We start from the raw sequence: 22,357 nt of genomic DNA, 5'->3' as shown, positions 1-22,357 counted from the left end.
TATGTTCAATACCACTGAAAGTTGTCGCAATGAAAGTTCAGGGATCTGAACAACAGCGGTTCTTACAGTCTCAATGTTTGCTGGTGATTTAATGGTTTTCCATTTACCTCGTGGTCTTTTTTCGTGCTAAAGCTTCTGGATTCTGTCTTACAAGAAATCTCTCGGTTTCTTGCTCAGCCACTCATACACGTATAATTATCTTCTCATCAGAATGAAAGCAAGGGAAAGCAACCTCATTAAGGATTCCGAAGGGTCCTTAGTATAGCAGAATGTAAAGGCTCCCACTTGACCAAACATTTAGCACTTAATAGCAGTAGGGATGTCAGTCATACGTGATGGCCACCTTCGTTCCCAAAGAAAATACCTCTGGTACTCATTTCTATTAGAGGCTGAGTAAACCCTAGAAACATAGTGCGGCCAGAAGTATTATATCAACGGAGAAAATCCACGATCACTTCGGGAATCGAACCCACAACTTTCTGGCTTATAGCGCAACGCCTTAAACACACAACTACAGATGCCCCCATCTGAATGAAACGCATCCTAAAATTCTTATTTTAATTTGGCAAGAAGCTGTAAATCATTCGGCTATAAATCGGGACTGTAAGACGGATGTCTTAACACTTGGATAGGTTTGTTTTGTTAGACGTGTGGGTTTTAACATTATCCTGGGACAGAATAATGCTTTTAGAAGTTTTACATGTCTCTCAAACTTGATTTACAGTTGTAGTTTCCGCAGTAATTCACGGCAGCTGTCACTGTTCGCTACCTCACACGTAGGTGTGGAATAAACCACAATTCAATCTTGCATATTCCAACAAAGTATCTTACTCAATTTCCTTTCCTGTTGGCGATGACGGAAGTTTCCAGGTTGAACTACTTTTTGGGTCTTAGTATCGTAACCATGTCTCATCAGCGCTAATTAAATTATTAAGAAACGATTTTCCAAACGTTTTATGAAACTTTGTAACTTTTCAGTTTGTGTGGTTCTGTGAATTATAAAATCCCTTTATTTTTACATCTCTTCATATTAGAAGAAACATTTCTGTGCTGTATCAGGGAAAACAGACAGAAAGTCTCTCGTCTCGACCCTCTAGTCGAGACCTTTGGAACACAGGAATCTCATTCTCAAGGCAAGCAGCCGGCCAGGGGTTCAAGTTTCTGTGGCCGTTGCCATTTTTTTATATATAACGTTAAAATTGGTATGTTCTTCAGAGTCCTGGGGCCGATGTTTCGTTTAAAAAAGTGGAATTAATATTATCCAAGTCCTATGGGCCGTTATTATTGTCCTACAAAATTGTTAATCTAAAGATAGGCTACGTTTTGTCTTAAAAATAATAAATAAATATAGAAAAACAGAATAAAAACAATATAAAATGAGAACTTACTGTGTACGATCTCAATATCGTGTCCACAAGGCCTTCTAATGGCTCTGATTCGGCGAGGAACAGAATCTACGAGATTTCGGAAATACTTCGGACCCTAAGGTGAGTCGGATTTGAACGTACCCAATTCATTCTCCTCATGGTTGGCTAGGTATTCCCAAGTCTGTAGGACTTGAGACCGCGGTTCGGAACCCGCCAGGGAAGGAAATATTTTTATCATATTTTTTTTTTCTCTCCAAGATCTACAAACAGTCATCTGTTAGCCTATTTACAGCAAATCAATTTTCCTCTCACAATTTCAGAACGGGTTACGAGGTTACGATAGGGTACCCAGACATATTGGAAAACAATTCGGGACACTTATCAGTTATCACTGAGTAAGTTTAGTATGCGTACCCATCAAATATGCCAATCTTTCAAAGTGTGTGTGTAGTAAACTCTACTAACTAAGGGTAAGTAAACAAATAGTAAACAAAATTGTTAGGGAGGATATTTGTATTAAGTTTAAGCTTCTTCATGTAAATTGTCTTAAAATTGTTTTTACCAATTTATTACAGAAATAGCTACAAAATACTCTAGTCATGTGACAGTATTCTTGGCCTTGCAATATTTCTCTGAAGAATGAATTTCACTTAACAATTGTTTATTTAAAAAAAACATGTCTTGAAAAGCAACACAATCCTCACTGAATGATTTTACAACAAGCATTGATTTTACTATTTTTACAGACAATTTATTTTTCTCATCAGTCCATAGAGCGCTCATGCGAGAAAATAATTCTTCGACACACGCATTTGTTCCACGGATACACAAGATGAACTCCACTACCCTCTTCAAATTTGAGAGTTCTCCTTCAGTACTTTTAAAAGATCCACCCAGACTTCATCTAAACGTTTGGTGTTGCCGTCACTCGCCTTGAGAAATTAATAACCCACAATAATATTGTTTCATAATAGTCCATCTACAGTCACCTGCAATGATGAAGAGCGATGTTTCTAATTTGTAATGTAGAATATACATTGTAACTTTTCCGTTTTTTCTCAGTTTAGAACTCTAAAATACGGGACGGAAAGCTGTTCCGAAGACTTTTCTCGGGACAACGGGACGGATTACCGAAAAACGGGACGATCCCGTATTTTACGGGAAGTCTGGGAACTCTAGGTTACGACAACATTCCGGATTGAAGAAATTTCAACAGCTCCCTTAGCAATATAAAGGCCTTTCACGTCTAAGCATGAGCAGTGTCTTCCAACTGGAACTAGTTCATTTCAAGAGGCTCAAAACTTATTTTCAGAACTGTACAAATCAAAGGAGTGGTGGCACAGGTCTGTAGCTGCTCTCGATGACGGGATATTACTGAAAGAAGCCGTGCTACTATTAATTTTATACGCAACTTCGGTGCGAGGGACGATGGCGTCATTGGGTGTGGTCACACAAATTACATTAATTCACAGCCTGACTATTAATAACATTAGCATTCGGCTGTGACTGTATTGTTACAGTAAACATTTCAAATCCTGTCATTGTTTGTTTCACTATATTTTCACGGAATGGGTGTTCATACTCAGTGAGGGTGTATTGTACATTAAAAAATACAAAATTGTACACAGCGTATGCACAATAGGCTATAATCTTCAGCGCTTCCACAGCTGTAGCCTGTAGATGGTATGGCACTGTTGTCGTGGGATGTTAAAAAAGTGTCGTGACACGGAAGTTACTTATTTTTATACAGGGACATCACTTTATTTTTACCAACATTTTTAACATTAACCTGGCTATACTCGGAAACACTGTTACCCCCTTCCATTACAGGAGTTTGATGTTACTAGTGCAATATGTAAACAGATCATTTTACTAGCTATAGGAGGAGAGTAAAGTAGTGTATCCACTTGTGTTACAGAGAAATGCGATATTACGATTTTCAGTTTGTTTATTACTTTTGTGCCAGATCGTGCGTATTTGCTTGCTTTCCGCACAAAACCAATACGCGGTAAGTGTGAAATACCACATTCAGTATTCCCAACGTAACACAAATAACAATTTCCCTCTTCTTACCGCTTAAGCGCCATATTGATTTTACTGCTTTAGGCTTTTAACATATTATTTTTAGAGACGTTTAACATAGTAATAATTATAAATTGGAAACTTACCACTGCAATTTCACCTAAATTGCACTGTTAATTATTGTTTTTAAATATTTGCAAAAATTAAGTAAACTCTACAACACCACAAAAGTTACTGCATTTGTAATGCAAGTAACATTAAGGAAGCCGTGAAAAAATCAACAAGATTCCAGATGCCGATGTTATTACTGCAATATGTTATATAAATAATATTGTTAAAATATTAAAATGAAAAATTATTCATTACATAACCTTACCGTTTGTTTTAAGTTCGCATTTATAGACTGGGGGAAAAAAAAGACAGACGTATATCACGGCCTGCTGGAGTATAGTAAACACAGAAAATATTTTAAAGCAACAATGTTGAAGATAGATATTTTAGTTTTTAAAAGTTGCCGTCATTGAACAGAAACAAAGATGGAGATTTCATTGCAACTAATTAGAAATTCCTCTTTCAGGTATGTAATAAACGATCTTCGCACAAAATAATGTACGATACACGAGCGGTATGTTTGTTTTCATGTTCTCGGAAATTAAAAAAGCTCAACTACTTTTCGCTTTTTCAATCTTTTCCTCGAACATGAAAACATCAACATACCGCTCTTGTAACGCATATTACTATTACGGTATTTTATCAAAATACAGTAGAGTAGTAACAGTTTTTTTTTTTTTCACAAACTCAACTCTTCAGGCGGTTGTATTCATTATATAATGGCTACTTTATTCAGCATATTACCGTACTTTCGATAACTCTAATTCCACTTCTGCTCAGTCCACACAGATAAAGTTATTCAGTCATGCTACACACCGTACTGTGCGAAATAAGCAGGGCCAGGTGTTTATGGAGATCGCGAAAATCACGACATAATAGATATATAATATATTTTTAATAATCTTTACGAATTAAGAGATTCTGATTAAGCATATGCGGATAAAATAATCACGGCAAATCGCGAAATGGATTTCTAATGGCGAAATATGAACACATTATTATTATTATTATTATTATTATTATTATTATTATTGTGTCGTTTTATAACGAATTTTATATTCTGAGTTCTTTTTTCGGACTATTTTTTCTTTAGAATTTGTTATAATATCGAAGTAGGCTACATTGCATGGTATTCCAGGTGTTCTGATTACATTAGTGAACAAAAAATACGGAGAATTCAACATTTCACTAATAATTTGAAAGAGTTAATTTGAGGGCTGCAAGTTTTTCTTGTGTTTAATGCATGTGTGTTAAATAGAGTCCCAATCCAACAAATATTGTCTATTGGGCATACCGCACCTTTACCAGAATCCAACGAACCTTTAATATTAATTATTTGGAAAGTAATATTCATACTGAGTTAATACTCCAATTTCAAAATAATTGTATTTTTCAAAATTTCCATTAATCCCCCCCCTCCAAGATTACAAATGAATCTCCAACAATCTCCGCCGACACCAGTATTAAAAACCCAAATGATAAAGTTAATCTCCATAAATACCTGCACCTGGAAATAAGCTTCAATAATATAGGCTCTTTCTTCTATAGAAAACGCAACCATATTTCTGAAACACACTATACTCTGGATTGTTTACTTCACTGCTAGCGGACTTCGAATGTAACAGCGGCCGTAAGTTTGTGTGGCCGACGGGAGCAGGAACATTAGCGAAAGGGGTGGGAGTCAAGAACATTCAGAAATGCAGGTACAATAAAAATTCAAGTAAAAATAAAATGATGTCCCTGTACATTTCGAAACAATTGAGTTTCGCATGTTATCAATTACATAACCACAATGTTACATGATATATTAAATTCGATGTCCGTTACCAACCTGCAGCAGCTGCTGCTGCGGAAGACGGTCTGGGCATTCGTGGTGTATTGGACCGCAGGGGTCGGCTTGCTGCATCAGGGGACGCTACCGCCGTGGCAGGACGCTTCTTCACGGGAAGTCTGCGCGGTGTTTTCTATTCCAATCATACAAAACGCTAAATTATACAGTAGGACACTTTTTACAAGTGTATATAGTATTTGTGGACTTAGAAAAGGCATTTGACAGAGTGGATTGGAATAAATTGATAGGCATCCTGAAGAAAATTGAGTTGGATTGGAACGAGAGAAGGCTGTTCTATAACGTTTATATGAAATAACAAGTCGAGGTCAGGATAGAAGAAGAAATGTCAGAAGGAAGTGAAATAGGGAGAGGAGTGCGACAAGAATGTCCTTATCACCTACTCTGTTCAACTTCTTTTTTTTTTATTTTTAGTAGCTTATTTTACGACTCTTTATCAACATCTCAGGTTATTTAGCGTCTGAATGAGATGAAGGTGATAATGCCGGTGAAATGAGTCCGGGGTCCAGCACCGAAAGTTACCCAGCATTTGCTCATATTGGGTTTAGGGAACATCCCGGAAAAAACCTCAACCAGGTAACTTGCCCCGACCGGGAATCGAACCCGGGCCACCTGGTTTCGCGGCCAGATGAGCTAGCCGTTACTCCGCAGGTGTGGACTGTTCAACATCTACTTGGAGATTTAGTAAAGAACTGTTTTCAGAATATGTGAGGGATGATAATATGAGGAAGAAGATTAAAGTGTGTAAGATTTGCTGATAGACTATGGCGTTGTTAGCAGAAGAGGAGACGATATTAAGAGATATGCTACTGGAGCTAAATGACAGTTGTGAGGAGTATGGGAGAGAGATAAATGCAAACAAGACGAAGACCATGGTTATAAGAAGAAAAATAAAGAAGGTCAACGTGCGAATTCTAAATGAGGCAGTAGAGCAAGTGGACAGCTTCAAATACTTGGGATGTACTATAAGCAGTAACATGAGCTGCTGCCAGGAAGTCAAAAGGAGGATAGCAATGGCTAAGGAAGCTTTTAATACGAAAAACAGCATCTTCCGCGGACCTCTGGAGATAGAACTAAGGAAGAGACTGCTGAAGTGCTTTGTGTGGAGTGTGAAATTGTATGGGACAGAAACATGGACATTACGACGAAATGAAGAAAAGCATTTGAAATGTGGATATGGAGAAGGATGGAACGTGTGACATGGACAGACAGAATAAGAAATGAAGCTGTGTTGGAAAGAGTGGGTGAACAAAGAATGATGCTGAAACTGATCAGAAAGAGGAAAAGGAATTGGTTGGGTAACTGGTTGAGAAGAAACTGCCTACTGAACGATGCACTGGAAGGTATGGTGAACGGGAGAAGAGTTCTGGGCAGAAGAAGATATCAGATGATAGACGACATTAAGATATAAGGATCATATGCGGAGACTAAGAGGAAGGCAGAAAATAGGAAAGACTTGAGGAAACTGGGTTTGCAGTGAAATACCTGTCCTTGGACAGAACACTGAATGAATGAATGAATGAATGAATGAATGAATGAATGAATGAATGAATGAATGAATGAATGAATGAATGAATGAATGAATGAACATTGTCTTTTTGACACAGAACTAGCCTACATTTTTTGCTTACTAGGTGTGGTGACTGTGGAGGATAAAACGTGCATTTCAGTAACTCGAAATCAATTTATTGCGCTATAAAAAGAGTTTATCTTTCATACTTCGTACAACGAAATTCAAAATCTTCAAAAACCACCGTTATTAACAAAACCAGAATTTATTTTATGCTCAACCATGCCGAAATGTAGTAATTATACACCTGGTAGCAGCCCTTTAATGGATCTCATTAAAGTACACCTATTCGTTAAAGTTCAGGTGTTCCACCAATCAGAAAATACCATTGTAGCAATATGAAAGCGCAAGTATCGATTATTCTCGGATATGCAATCGAAGGAGAACTAGCGCGAGATTAGACAATATTAACCTCAGTCGAAAAAAACAACACACAAATTAACATCAATTCACCGTCATCTTCCAGCCTTTCACAAAGCACATTCCCGCAAATTTATTTCACCAATTGCCGGAAAAAATTAATATGGTCGAGCATAAAAAGTCGTATGAAGCTTGACTATAATGGTAATTAAGGGGCAGGGCATAGTTGCGCCCCACGGTCAGATAAAATGCAGCAGATAAAAAAGGGTCCCTATTTTGTGGGCATAGTTGCGCCCCGTTCCCATCAGGTAGAGAAAAGGGGATGGCATAGTTGCGCTCCGATGAAATAGGTAGAGAAAAAGACACTACGGAAACTCCAGCCTCGTAATCAACCAACCTTATTGATTTCTTATTCGATTTAATATTCATTATCGATACCGTTAAAATGAACATCATGAAGTTGGCAGTACTTTATTAACTGTTTTTCTACTGTTTATGCAGTGATTATCAATAGCCTACCGTTAAATGAACACCATGAAGTTGGCAGTACTTTATTAACTGTTTTTCTACTGTTTACGCAGTGATTATCAATAGCCTACCGTTAAAATGAACACCATGAAGTTGGCAGTACTTTATTAACTGTTTTTCTACTGTTTATGCAGTGGTTATCAATAGCCTACCGTTAAAATGAACACCATGAAGTTGGCAGTACTTTATTAACTGTTTTTCTACTGTTTATGCAGTGGTTATCAATAGCCTACCGTTAAAATGAACACCATGAAGTTGGCAGTACTTTATTAACTGTTTTTCTACTGTTTATGCAGTGGTTATCAATAGCCTACCGTTAAAATGAACACCATGAAGTTGGCAGTACTTTATTAACTGTTTTTCTACTGTTTATGCAGTGCTTATCAATAGCCTACCGTTAAAATGAACACCATGAAGTTGGCAGTACTTTATTAACTGTTTTTCTACTGTTTATGCAGTGATTATCAATAGCCTACCGTTAAAATGAACACCATGAAGTTGGCAGTACTTTATTAACTGTTTTTCTACTGTTTATGCAGTGATTATCAATAGCCTACCGTTAAAATGAACACCATGAAGTTGGCAGTACTTTATTAACTGTTTTTCTACTGTTTATGCAGTGGTTATCAATAGCCTACCGTTAAAATGAACACCATGAAGTTGGCAGTACTTTATTAACTGTTTTTCTACTGTTTATGCAGTGATTATCAATAGCCTACCGTTAAAATGAACACCATGAAGTTGGCAGTACTTTATTAACTGTTTTTCTACTGTTTATGCAGTGGTTATCAATAGCCTACCGTTAAAATGAACACCATGAAGTTGGCAGTACTTTATTAACTGTTTTTCTACTGTTTATGCAGTGATTATCAATAGCCTACCGTTAAAATGAACACCATGAAGTTGGCAGTACTTTATTAACTGTTTTTCTACTGTTTATGCAGTGGTTATCAATAGCCTACCGTTAAAATGAACACCATGAAGTTGGCAGTACTTTATTAACTGTTTTTCTACTGTTTATGCAGTGCTTATCAATAGCCTACCGTTAAAATGAACACCATGAAGTTGGCAGTACTTTATTAACTGTTTTTCTACTGTTTATGCGGTGATTATCAATAGCCTACCGTTAAAATGAACACCATGAAGTTGGCAGTACTTTATTAACTGTTTTTCTACTGTTTATGCGGTGATTATCAATAGCCTACCGTTAAAATGAACACCATGAAGTTGGCAGTACTTTATTAACTCTTTTTCTACTGTTTATGCAGTGGTTATCAATAGCCTACCGTTAAAATGAACACCATGAAGTTGGCAGTACTTTATTAACTGTTTTTCTACTGTTTATGCAGTGATTATCAATAGCCTACCGTTAAAATGAACACCATGAAGTTGGCAGTACTTTATTAACTGTTTTTCTACTGTTTACGCAGTGATTATCAATAGCCTACCGTTAATGAAGTTGGCAGTACTTTATTAACTGACATATTCAAATGAGTGAGCCGTTGGAATATGGGGGCTTAGCAGTCTTTAACATTTTATTAATGATTTTCGCACCGTGGCGTATAGTGAGGTTAATTTAAAATGAATGTTAAGTTTAGTGAAAAGGGTAAAGAGTTAATAATTCACAATGGTTCTAAGTTTCAATTTTCGAAACCCTGTACTGTAGGGTTAAGATATCGATGTACAAACAAAAAATACAGTCATTTATTGTGTGTGATTGATAAAAAAGTGTTATTTTAAATATTAAAATTGATCATATGCTAGGCCTATCTGATTTCAATGCAGCTATCACTGTAATATTTGTAAGTAATTTGTTTATATCATGACAATAACTTTCGTGTGTACTATGTCCATCAGGGCGCAACTATGCCATGTCCATTCTGCTACCTGATTTCTTCGGGGCGCAATTATGCCATGCCTAGGCCTCCCAATTGACCGCGGGGCGCAACTATGCCATACCGTAATTAAGACGCTAATATGAAAATTATGAAACTCGCTTGCGCTTGTTTCATAAACATACTTGCGTCTTAATTACTACCATTATAGGCTCGTTGCATATTGTACAATTTGAAGCCAGACCTTTTTTGCAGCCAACATGTTATCAGAGCTACTGCTCTGCATGGAGCGGGACGTATCCGCCAGGTACATGGTGCTGGACGCATCGGGGGACTCCGTCCCCGTACTCAGGTCGGATGAATCAGGCGGAGCAGCTTCGTCGTCCGGCCTCGAGTGCTGGGAACCTCCGACGGCCCCATCTCCGTAGCCTCCGCTCCTTCCCAGGGGAGACTGCGGTGTTTCAGGCCGGAACGATGACGCGCCTCCGTGGGAGGTCGACCACGTGGAATCTTGATCTGAACGCTCGCTAGCATCTACGTCGTTGTCTTCTTCATCGTCGCCGACTTCTTCATCTTCATCATCAATCTCGTCATCTTCTTCCAGACCTGTAAGAACGGCAGATAGACGTTAGGAAAGAGCTACACACAATATGATTCATGGCGTCCATATGAGCACTGAAAACACTGTTTACAGTCTAACAACCTAAAATAATAATTATCTACATCTTAGGTCTGCTAATTGGAATTTCCGGGTCTCCAATCGGGTTAAAAACCCTGCTAGAACTGATACACTGGAAACACTAGTAATGCTCCACTTCGATTATTGTGATTTTCTATTGACTGACCTCAATGTCAACCAGTCGCAAAGATTACAACGTGTTCATAATTCTTGTGTTCACTTCGTCTGCGATGTCCGTCGCGCTGACCACATTACCCTATCCTTCCAAACTCTAAACTGGCTACGGCTTAACGAATGTAGAAATTTTCATTCTCTTGTTCTCCTTTTCCAAGTTCTTCACACCTCTACACCTACCTACCTTGCCTCCCGTTTCAGTTACCTGTCATCATATAATCTCTTCATTCGCACGCAAAATAGCAGCATACTAGCCATACCAACACATAAGACATCATCGTGTTCATCATCATACACAATCTCGCTCTCGCGCTTGTGGAATACCCTACCCAGTGACATCAGAGACTGTCGGAATTTAGTAGCATTCAAAAGCAAACTTATTAAGCATTTTCTTACTGCGTAGAGTAGCTTTACTTTTTACTTAATTAATCAATTTTTTTTCTCTCTTCTTAACTTTTACAATAAACTGTCTAGCTTTTATTAATCAGTTAATCTTTTAGTACTTTGATTTTTATTGTATTTGTAAATCTAATATTAATTGTAATTATAATTGTAATTGCATTCTTAATATTGTAGTTGTAATCCCTTGGTAGAGGGGAAGAGAAGGCCTGATGGCCTTGTCTCTACCAGCTGAAATAAATAAAATAAATAAAAAAAATATTTCGATGGTGTTCCGCTAAAGGGAGTTAAGCGATTTTTTGTGCAACTGGAGTTTTGTTCCCCAGGGGAATACACAAGTTAAATTCTACAACCGAGCATGCAAAAAATAAAAGAATACTAGCATTTGATATGTTTTATTTGTGAGAAAATTATATGTTTAATTTTCATTTAACTCGAAAGCCAAAACTCATTTTTATGACTTATCTCCCTTTACACAAACACAATCGATTTAACCCTTACGGTGAAGTCCGGAGAGTCTAATTAGTCAAATCTCCTCTCCTCACCTCCACGCTGGGATCTTTTAAGATGCGAAAGAGAGAGTGGGGTGCGGAAAGCAACGGGAAGAAAAACTGCAAACATGGCATGAGAACCTGATGGGAATCCTGAAGAACTTTTCAGTAATCTTTACATGAAACGAATCAAAGTAAAGATAGGAGAAGAAATGTCTGAAGGAAGTGAAATAGAGAGAGAAGTACGACAAGGATGTCCTTTATCACGTACCCTTTTCAACATCTGCTTGAAGGATTTAGTGAAGAACTGTTTCCAGAACATGGAAGGAGTGATAGTAGGAGGAAGAAGGAAGTGAGTATGATTTGCTGATGATATGGCGTTGTTAGCAGAAGATACGATATTAAGGATATGCTACTGGAGCCAAATGACAGCTGTGAGCAGTATGGGATGAAGATAAATGGAAAAAAGACGAAGACCATGGTTATCCGAAGAAAAATTATTCAGCTATGTTACGCAAAAGTAATAGAATTTTGTTTAGCACTAATATTGAAATTCACTACCATGATACTAGAGGTACCATTCATGTTTATAAATATGGAATAATGAAATACACAAAACTTCTGCAAATACAACTAATCTTGTTAGTAATAAAATAATAAGTTACCTTCTGATTTTGTCAATGTAAGAGTGATATTCCCTATGATAATCTTTAAACATGTTCAGAATTTATTAAGGCCCGATTGCATAAAACTCCCTGACTAAAGATTAACTTTGATTGAAGATCGAAAAGTAAACCGAGTTCAGACACTTCTTCTATTGTATAAAACTTTTCTGCGATCAAATTTCCTTGGTTCAAATGCAATCTAAGTTCACGTGAAAAGGATTTGGCAACATCGCATAAACAGATGAAATACGTGATGCGCGGACCATGTTATACAGGTTTGTTCAGTGTTGCCAATATAGCGACTTTAACTCTTTTTCAACAACAATTTCTTTTAACTTTTATATTGTTTAAATAGGGATTTAGTGACCTTTTTAGCACCCCATAGTGACAAAATTTAATCTTTCTTTGTTGATAATGAGAAATCTAGCGACTTTACAACTACTTTTTGGCGACTTTCCGTATTACACTCTGTTGGAGACACTGTTTTTTTGTGCAATGTAAATAATGGCGGACAATAAGAAGAAGGTTGACTCAAGTTGTTGTCATGTTATGGTGTTTGATACTGCTAAACATAATAAAGCTTTATAAAACGACAATTTTCGTTTAGTAATACAGTTAATTGAACATTTATGAATGTACCTATCATATCAGATAATAATTAATAGTTGTTATGAATATAATATAATTATAGGTTATGTTATTTGATATTGCTGAACACGATAGAGCCTTATAAAATATAAGAATGTTTGTGTATTAAGGCAAGAAATTGAAAGAAATATATATATATATATATAAATGTGCCTAACATATCTATTAATATTAATAATAATGGATATTTTATTTGCACAATCTGTAACTCGTATATTTCAAACAGAAAAGAAATAACTGAACTTGGATCATCTAACTTAATCGGAGAAATTTCTTCAGTCAAAGTTGACTTTAGTTTGAGACAAATTGATCTCAGATTAGACTTTATACAACACAAAATTCCAAGTTCAGCTGAAACAAGGATCAATTTAACCTCTGATCTAAGATTAAATGGTTTATACAATCGGCCCGAAAGAGATTTCTGATTAAATTCGTCGTCTGTTCTGAGAAGTTAACAGCACGTGGAATTGAACCGCGTCATTTATCGTCTGATATTTAAAACCTATATTCAGTAAAATATCGCAAGATTAGATATTTATTTACATAGAAGAACATATTAATTTGTTGCATCACTTCGTGGAGCACTTGTTCATCTCGTATTTTTCATATTAACTATGACTTCAGGATAGAAAAGCAAGAATAATACTGAAAAATGTATTTTCTGTTACGGTAGCAATGCGTGGGTGAAAGAACCTACGTAGGCCTAATGGGAGTAGCCAGAAGGTCTGAAGATGGTTTATTAGCCCTATCATTCATTAGGTTGTGTATACTGTACTAACAACAAACATGGCGTATAGATTTTATCGACAGTGTCTATAACGCCCTTTACATGTCACCTTCACCGTGGTACTGCGTAGTCCCCTCGGACGGTACGGTATCTGTTGCAGGTCGAATTTATCGACCCTAAGACATGAATGTGCAGCAAGGGAACATAGCCTACGTTCAGGAGTAAGCAGTTACTTTCACAGCATAAGTTGTACACGCTATTAGAGGTTTACTTCAAGTAATAATACCATGCAGGAAATCAAACAATTATTACTCTTGGAAGTCGTCCATCTTCCAAATCAAATAAGACAAAAGTTTTGGTCATGTTCCACTTGAATATTTTTATCCAAATGTTAAATTGCTCTGTAGCTTAAAATGATGGAACGCACTTCAAAAGACGGAAATAATTTGACATTACGCATGGAATTTTCAGAACCATAAAATAGGATATTCTTTTTCTGATATTTCTTAACTTCACACATTCATATTTATGTTAATTAGTTTGTTAATTAATTAATTAATCCACTAACTGATTTATTTACATGTTTTTTCATTCACCCATTATATTTAATGTATGATTAATTAATTAATTCACTAACTGATTTATTTACATGTTTATTCATTCACTCACTATATTTAATGTATGATTAATCAATTAATTAATTCACTAACTGATTTATTTACATGTTTCTTCATTCACCCATTATATTTAATGTATGATTAATTATTAAATTAATTAATTAATTAACTAACTGATTTATTTACATGTGTCTTCATTCACCGATTATATTTAATGTATGATTAATTAATTAATTAATTAATTCACTAACGGATTTATTTACATGTTTCTTCATTCATCCATTATATTTAATGTATGATTAATTAATTAATTCACTAACTGATTTATTTACATGTTTCTTCATTCATCCATTATATTTAATGTATGATTATTAATTAATTCACTAACTGATTTATTTACATGTTTCTTCATTCATCCATTATATTTAATGTATGATTAATTAATTAATTCACTAACTGATTTATTTATGTTTCTTCATTCACCCATTACATTTAATGTATGATTAATTAATTCACTAACTGATTTATTTACATGTTTCTTCATTCACCCATTATATTTAATGTATGATTAATTAATTCACTAACTGATTTATTTACATGTTTCTTCATTCATCCATTACATTTAATATATGATTAATTAATTATTTCATTAACTGATTTATTTACATGTTTCTTCATTCATCCACTATATTTAATGTATGATTAATTAATTAATTAAATAATTCACTAACTGATTTATTTACATGTTTTTTTCATTCACCCATTATATTTAATGTATGATTGATTAATTAACTAATTAATTCACTAACTGATTTATTTATATGTTTCTTCATTCACCCATTATATTTAATGTATGATTGATTGATTAATTAATTAAGTCTTAAATTCACTTGCTCGTTCATTCACGCATTAATTAGTTCATTTTATTCAGTCATTTCTCCATTTACTTGTTTACCCATTAGTTGGTTTTTACATTTATTTCTCATTCACTTGTATATTTCTTAGTTAAGGCTATGCACTGCTGAAATTTATAAAATTCACCATTTTTGAGCTAGAAAGTTGACATTTTTGCTGAATATGCATATCAATATCATAATCACACATTTTAAATATAAACATTTTCTCAAAAATCTTAAAAATAAGCTTATTTCGTGTTTTATTTTTTAGTGAAAGTACTATTGCTAAAAGAGTTAGGCCTATTATTTTTTTAAAACTTTAATGTTTTCTTAAAGGTAAAACTGCATTTTGTGCAATGGAGCATTAGTAATTCCCTACTCTAATTTGTTCATTAGTAAAAAAAATATAATTACCGTACTTCAATGTTCAAACATTAATAAAATAAAATAATACTGCTTTACGTATAATTCTCTAGCAATAAAACTATGCTGAATACAGCCAATCAAAGGTTCCATTTCACAACAGAGATATTAATGAATAAGTATGCCAAGTTTATCACTCTAGCTTTAACCACTGAGAAATAAAATGAATACTTGTCGTTGAAAACGTAGAAAATTTATTTTTTGAAATATTTAAATTTTAAGTTTTGGTTAAGTGCTTCCGTTTAAGTGCTCCAGTGGCTGACAATGACAATATCTTTGAAAAATATTTGAGTACAAGAGGTCAAATGACTTTATTGTCATTAGAAAACAACAATAATTTTGGTTACACATATCTCGTATATTAACACAACTTCTACCAAAAAAGCATACTTATAATGAAGATATTGAGATAAAATTTTCATGAAACCGTACTTTTTAGCGCGAAAATAACAAAATGATAAAATTTGTCAAAATTAGACTATTTTCAGTAGCGCATTGTCTTAATCCATTCATTCATTCATTCATTCTCGCGTTCGTTAACTCATTTGTTCGATCATTCCTCCGTTAATCTATAGTTCAGTCACCTCTCTAATCATTCGTTATTCCTCATTTCTATATTTTTTCGTTTATTCATTCAACCATTCATTCGTTACGTAAACTGTCCACTATGCTTGCTAATGGACCCAAAGTTCTCAGATTAAAACTCTGTCTAGGCCAATATATTTTTAAGGACGGTAAAAATCCTGAGCATGGCTTCATTTCAAAGCGAAATAAAGTTCGAAGATTCGTGTCATCGATTTACAAAACTGTCTCTAAATAAGAGGGCTCCAGGAGAACTTCATTGGTCACTTCTAGATGAAGTAAAAATTTAACCCTGGAGCTGTCAGAAGGGCTCTTACGAGTGGAATAAATGGATATTTCTAATTCTTTACCTATAATTTTTTCATCTTCAGTTAGCTAACCGAAATTCCATTTTCAAATTTGACGACTGTGAATAAAATTAAAATTACCTCTTTCATAATCGTTTATCATTTGAAATTCATTAACGTATCTTGATCACGATTACTTAAAAGGCCCTATCGAATATGAAACAGATCACACACGAAATAAGTGTATGCTATGTACAGTAGTGGCAAAAAAAACCGGACCGACCCTTGTAGGTGATTTCAGAGCCTTGTTCACTCCAGAGCACGATAGACTGGTAACTAAGACTTTCGTGGTTCGAATCCTGCCTGGGAAGGAAACTTTTTTTTTGTTCCTTATTCAAATTTATTCCCAATACTTTTCGATTGCAGCGATGTTTTACTACTTAGTTAACTTATTATTCCCAGAACATGAATTTTACCAGCAATCGAAAAGCATTGGGAATAAATTTGAATAAGGAACAAAAAAAAAAGTTTCCTTCCCAGGCAAGATTCGAACCACTAAAGTCTTAGTTACTAGTCTATCGTGCTCTGGAGTGAACAAGGCTCTGAAATCAGTTACAAGGGTCGGCCCGTTTTTTTTTTTTGCCACTACTGTACAAAGACAGAAAACAGTAATGAAAATTTAGGAACTCGAGAAAATTTTGAAAAAAAACAAAAAAACAAAACAAAAAAACAAAAACAGTCTACGTAAGGCCAGAACACTATGAAGCCTAATAAAGTCATTTGTAAGTATGTTCATATGTTCAAAAGTTATAAGCGGTTCTAATATAGGCCTAACATTTTTTTTTTTTGGAGATCGTTACCGAGAGGTTGGTGATCTACTATGTCTAATACAAAACTGTTATATAATAGTACATTATGCAACGAGCCTATAATGGTAGTAATTAAAACGCAAGTATGTTTATGAAACTCGCTTGCGCTCGTTTCATAATTTTCATACGAGCGTATTAATTACCATTATAGGCAAGTTTCATACGACTTTTTATGCTCGACCATATTTCTAACTTGAAATTATTCAGAAGTATTCATGTTATGGTTGTGTAAGTGAGGAGCGGAACTGACCTGAATTGTGAGATATGCGCAGACGCGAAAGTATTGATTTTTTCCGAGGCACGAATGTCATTGACCTTGATATAATCTAGAGAATAACATGAACATTAGTCTTGATATAACCTGGAAATTGATTTAGAATTGAAAAACGAGATGACAAATTGAATTTATTTTAATATTATTTACAATCAACGCTAATTATTATAGTAACAGAACATAACCTTCTGCGACAGTATTGGATTTCCAGCCTCCGTGACTTTTCGCTAATTGTCTTTCGATTGCATAACCGAGAATAATCGATACTTGTGGTTTCATAATGGTACAATGGTGATTTCTCATTGGCTGAACAACTGAATTATAATGAATAGGTGTACTTTAATGAGGTGCATTAAAGGGCTACTACCAGGTGTATAATTACTACATTTCGGCATGGTCGAGCATAAAAAAAGTAAATTTAATTGTTATTTCGTCAGGAAATTTGAACATTTTCTGGTAAATTAAATTATATTACCACAGTCTAGTATATACAGTCACGAAGCTCAATACGTAGTAAATATGCATCCATAGATAGTTGCTAACCACTAGGATCGCTAATATCGCCTCATTACAGATAATGAGAAATAGTACCGGCACAGTCTATTGTTCCTAGCACCCACACAACTCAAGCTTCGTGACTGTATATATTAGACTGTAATATTACCTCCCTGCGTCATGGGGACGCCGTCCAGCACTGCGAGATGTGGCAAGAGACTCCGCACCATGGCTCGGTATCCAGGCTTCGAAGCTGCGGGACACTCGGCCAGCGACAAGTCCTCGAGACGAGAACAGATGTTGAGGAACTCCAGGAAACTGACGTCATCCACGGCGTTCCTGTGGGTATGCAAGTAAATGGCTTCAACGTAAGGAATTACTGAGTGAATGGATTGTAGATAAAACGTAACGAACGATCCGGTTCTCGGCAGAGCCGCTGCGATGATTTCTCTGGACGTTTGGATTATAATTTTTGTATATTTCGTCGTCTAGAATTCCCCAAATATAAAAGTTACATGGAGTCAATTACGGGGATTGATGAAATGCATGTTCTTACCATATGTTTGCAAGCTTTGTAACAGAGTGCGTCATGGCTATTTTGAGCACCATCTCTAAGACAAGCTGTACTTACTTGCGCAGGTCTAGGAGGCGGATATGGGGCAGGGAGGAACACGGCCCCACGTCCCAGATATTGTTGTTGCTGGCGTGGAGTTCACGGAGGCTGGTGAGGCCGAAGGTGCCGTCCAGAGACTCCAGGCCGCATCTGGACACCCGCAGCACGTGCAGGGACGTGAGACCACAGCCCAGATCCCTGGGAACACGCAGTACAGTACACATAATCTTACTTACTTACTTACTTATCATCCAGTCTGCTGTCCAAAAATCTGAAAGTTAGAATTTATAAAACAGTTATATTACCGGTTGTTCTTTATGGTTGTGAAACTTGGACTCTCACTGTGAGAGAAGAACATAGGTTAAGGGTGTTTGAGAATAAGGTTCTTAGGAAAATATTTGGGGCTAAGAGGGATGAAGTTACAGGAGAATTGAGAAAGTTACACAACACAGAACTGCACGCATTGTATTCTTCACCTGACATAATTAGGAACATTAAATCCAGACGTTTGAGATGGGCAGGGCATGTAGCACGTATGGGCGAATCGAGAAGTGCATATACAGTGTTTGTTGGGAGGCCGGAGGGAAAAAGACCTTTGGGGAGGCCGAGACGTAGATGGGAAGATAATATTAAAATGGATCTGAGGGAGGTGGGATATGATGATAAAGACTGGATTAATCTTGCTCAGGATAGGATCGATGGCGGGCTTATGTGAGGGCGGAATGAACCTCCGGGTTCCTTAAAGGTAGTAAGTAAGTAAGTAAGTAATAAGTATACAATAGTGATCAAATAATAACACTATTAGAAAATAACTTCAGTACTGAGATGTAGGCTATACTAAATTAATTAAAGTTGTAACAACAACAAAGGAATAAAGAAAATTAAGTAATATTTATATTATTGTAATATTATTACTGTTGAGAAGTTGTTGGGGGATGGAATGTGAAACCTTGTCCCGAATATGCGGTATTAATTCCAACAAATGGCTTATCTGTTAAGTATAAATTGTATTAATAATGAAGGCAAAAACGATCATAAATGATGACTGTAAGAGAGTAGGCCTATTACATTTTAAACAGTTCCTTTCTGACATCTAGAGCAAGCTGTGAGGAGATCTCCTTACAAAAATTTCCACAAACCTGTTCCTGAAACGAAATACCGTGATAAAATTCTAAGATAAATTATAGTGGCAATAAACAACATAGATAAACTAACACTAGGTAAAGCGTAAATTAAAATACAAGTAATAAAATACTTAAAAAAATAACGGACAGGTATTTACGTTACTGGGAGGATCTTTCGCACTAACTTGTGATTTCGTCTTCCTTGTTGTATACTCAAGACCACTATCTCTCAGCGACTTTCGTGACACATCTTTCCACTTAATATTAATTTGTCTGGATTCTTCTTTTTTTTTTTTAGATTCATTTAGCCGGTCAAAACGTTACTGTCTTGCAATCCTTCATTTTACGTAACAGAGCAACCGAAAACCTGATACATAGAGTTCAAGTACCCAGTATTCGTAAAGAGAACAAACTCCCGTGCAATAACTCCCGATACGATGTAAACAACTGGATACGCTAGAAGTGACTAGTGACTTAGACCATTGTTCCAACCAAGAAATTCATGGTTGTAACTCGTATAGAAGCGCCTCTGATACAGATATTGAAAAACAATTTTTGTGACAGCTGTGTAAGACATTATTCCATTAAAAACTCGATTTTGAAAAATTGTAACATAGATCGTTATTCTGCCCAACGCTTCAATTGTTGTTTCTAAAAAATGTCGTAACGTATTTTTCAGAAAATAACATCGTCTGATTTTTCATATAGTAGCCATGGAAATTACTTACTCAAGATGGCTGGAAATTTCGGCCTTTACACACCAGCTTTTCTTAGGAATACAATATATGGTGATTACTTTCACGTGTTAATTTGAAGTAAGTTTATAAATACCTAGTTGACTAGTTTCGACTTGGGAGCCGTCTTCAGAACGGCTACGGTTCTTGCGTCTTGCGGCGTCTTCACCCTCCGCGTTTATGTTGTGTAGTGTGGGGTCAAATAGCGTGTGTGTTCTGAAATTCAGTTGTGTGTTAAGGATTTGTTATGGGTGTTTTTTTTTTTATGTATCTGTATTTCGTCCTATTGCAAAATGACGCTGTTACCGTTCGGCTAACGTTACTAATATTACTACAAATAATACTACTAAGTTGCATAACGCTATCACTTAGAATTGTTATTAGAGGAGAAAAATTTGCTCCTGCGCCGGGGATCGAACCCGGGTCCTTGGTTCTACGTACCAAGCGCTCTAACCACTGAGCTACGACGAAGTTCAATCCACAGCACCGGATCGAATCCTCCTTTTCTAGAGTTTTCCCTTTGTGGCCTGACTCCAAGTTCGACATTTATGTTGACATAATGTTAAGTCAACTGACATATAAGGAGCGCACTCAATTGAGTGACTTGGTAGCCGGGATTCCACAGTAATATGTATTATTGGACGAAGAATCTACGAGCGCTTGGTGCGTAGAACCAAGTACTCGGTTTCGATCCCCGGCGCCGGAGCCAATTTTTCTCCTCTAATAACAATTCTTAGTCCCGCGCCGTGGCGTCGCGGTCTAAGGCATCCCGCCTAGGACTCGCGTTACGGAATGCGCGCTGGTTCGAGTCCTCGTGGGGGAAGAAATTTTCTCATGAAATTTCGGCCAGTGTATGGGACCGGTGCCCACCCAGCATCGTGATGCACTTGGGAAGCTACGATAGGTAGCGAAATCCGGTTGCTATAACGGCTGGGGGGATCATCGTGCTAACCGCACCTCCATTCTGGTTGGATGATCGTCCACCTCTGCTTCGGCATGTGGGCGTGAGGCCAGCAGCCGGCTGGTCGGTCTAGGCCCTTCACGGGCTGTAGCGCCACGGATTATTATTATTATTATTATTATTATTAATAACAATTCTTACCATAACAGATATATTCTGTAGGATCAAAAAATTAATCTTTACGTAGTAAGTTATCACTTAGGCTTCCATAATAGTCACACTCTACAAGCAAAACGAAGTGCACAGACTATATACCGATCTCAAGTTACATTATAGCTACCAGTTTCCTTTGCCATCCCTTCTATACTGTTTTCGCTGTAAGAAAAATCCTAACGTAAACATAAGCACGTTGCTGTCAAACCCATGATTGGCTCCCAGTCGAAACACTCACATGGAGCAGGAAAATATAGTTCGTATTTGGAAACCACAATCTTGTATTATTTGAAAATAAAACATTGAATTCTAGTTGTTAAATACGATGAAACATTTAACTTTACTCATATATGAAACGCTACGTAAAAGAAAAGCTACTTATTTTGTTATGTACTATGAACGCGGATGAATACCAACAGTAATACGGAGGTAGTCTGTTCTTGTAACAAGCTGGCGTCACTTGAGCTCGTAGTTGTTCACGTAAGCACGTGGTACTGAAGTATGGCTTTTGCATCTCAACTGTCCATTGTGAAGACATAAGACTTAAAAACAATTTAATTACAATAATTATAAAATAAACTAGTGGCTTGTGCAGCAAATGCTGCAAACTAAGTTCATTAGACGTTCAAATAAACATTTTTCATATTTATTTTCAATGAAGAATACCAGACATTCAGAAAGTTATTTGCTTCCATAACAATGAAAGATACTCTCTCTCGAACCAATACTGAAGAGAACCACGCATATAAATATCTACAACACACCGCCACTAAATATATGAAAAAGACCCAACCCCACTTGATTAATAATTATAAAAAAATATTTGATTTTTAATAATATTATCATCTTACGTAAGCTTTATAGCTTTCAGTAACAATCTACTATATAGCCGCTACTCAGTAAA

The 22,357-nt window shown here is 36.1% G+C and overlaps 1 protein-coding gene across 4 annotated transcripts in view; it reads right to left on the bottom strand.

The window, feature by feature from the left end:
• The window catches only part of LOC138698523 (uncharacterized), a 598,444-nt gene that overhangs the window by 22,377 nt on the left and 553,710 nt on the right, over positions 1 to 22,357 (bottom strand). For all 4 annotated transcript variants that reach the window (XM_069824513.1, XM_069824512.1, XM_069824514.1 and 1 more), the window contains 4 exons: positions 18,500 to 18,679; positions 18,038 to 18,207; positions 9,887 to 10,248; positions 5,332 to 5,464 (listed from right to left, as the gene is read on the bottom strand). In XM_069824513.1, coding sequence (XP_069680614.1) covers positions 5,332 to 5,464; positions 9,887 to 10,248; positions 18,038 to 18,207; positions 18,500 to 18,679 — 845 coding nt within the window. The remainder of the gene's footprint in view (positions 1 to 5,331; positions 5,465 to 9,886; positions 10,249 to 18,037; positions 18,208 to 18,499; positions 18,680 to 22,357) is intronic.

This window comes from Periplaneta americana, chromosome 4, assembly GCF_040183065.1.
Source record: "Periplaneta americana isolate PAMFEO1 chromosome 4, P.americana_PAMFEO1_priV1, whole genome shotgun sequence".
Lineage (NCBI taxonomy): Eukaryota > Metazoa > Arthropoda > Insecta > Blattodea > Blattidae > Periplaneta > Periplaneta americana.
This window is presented reverse-complemented; position numbering and strand designations above follow the sequence as displayed.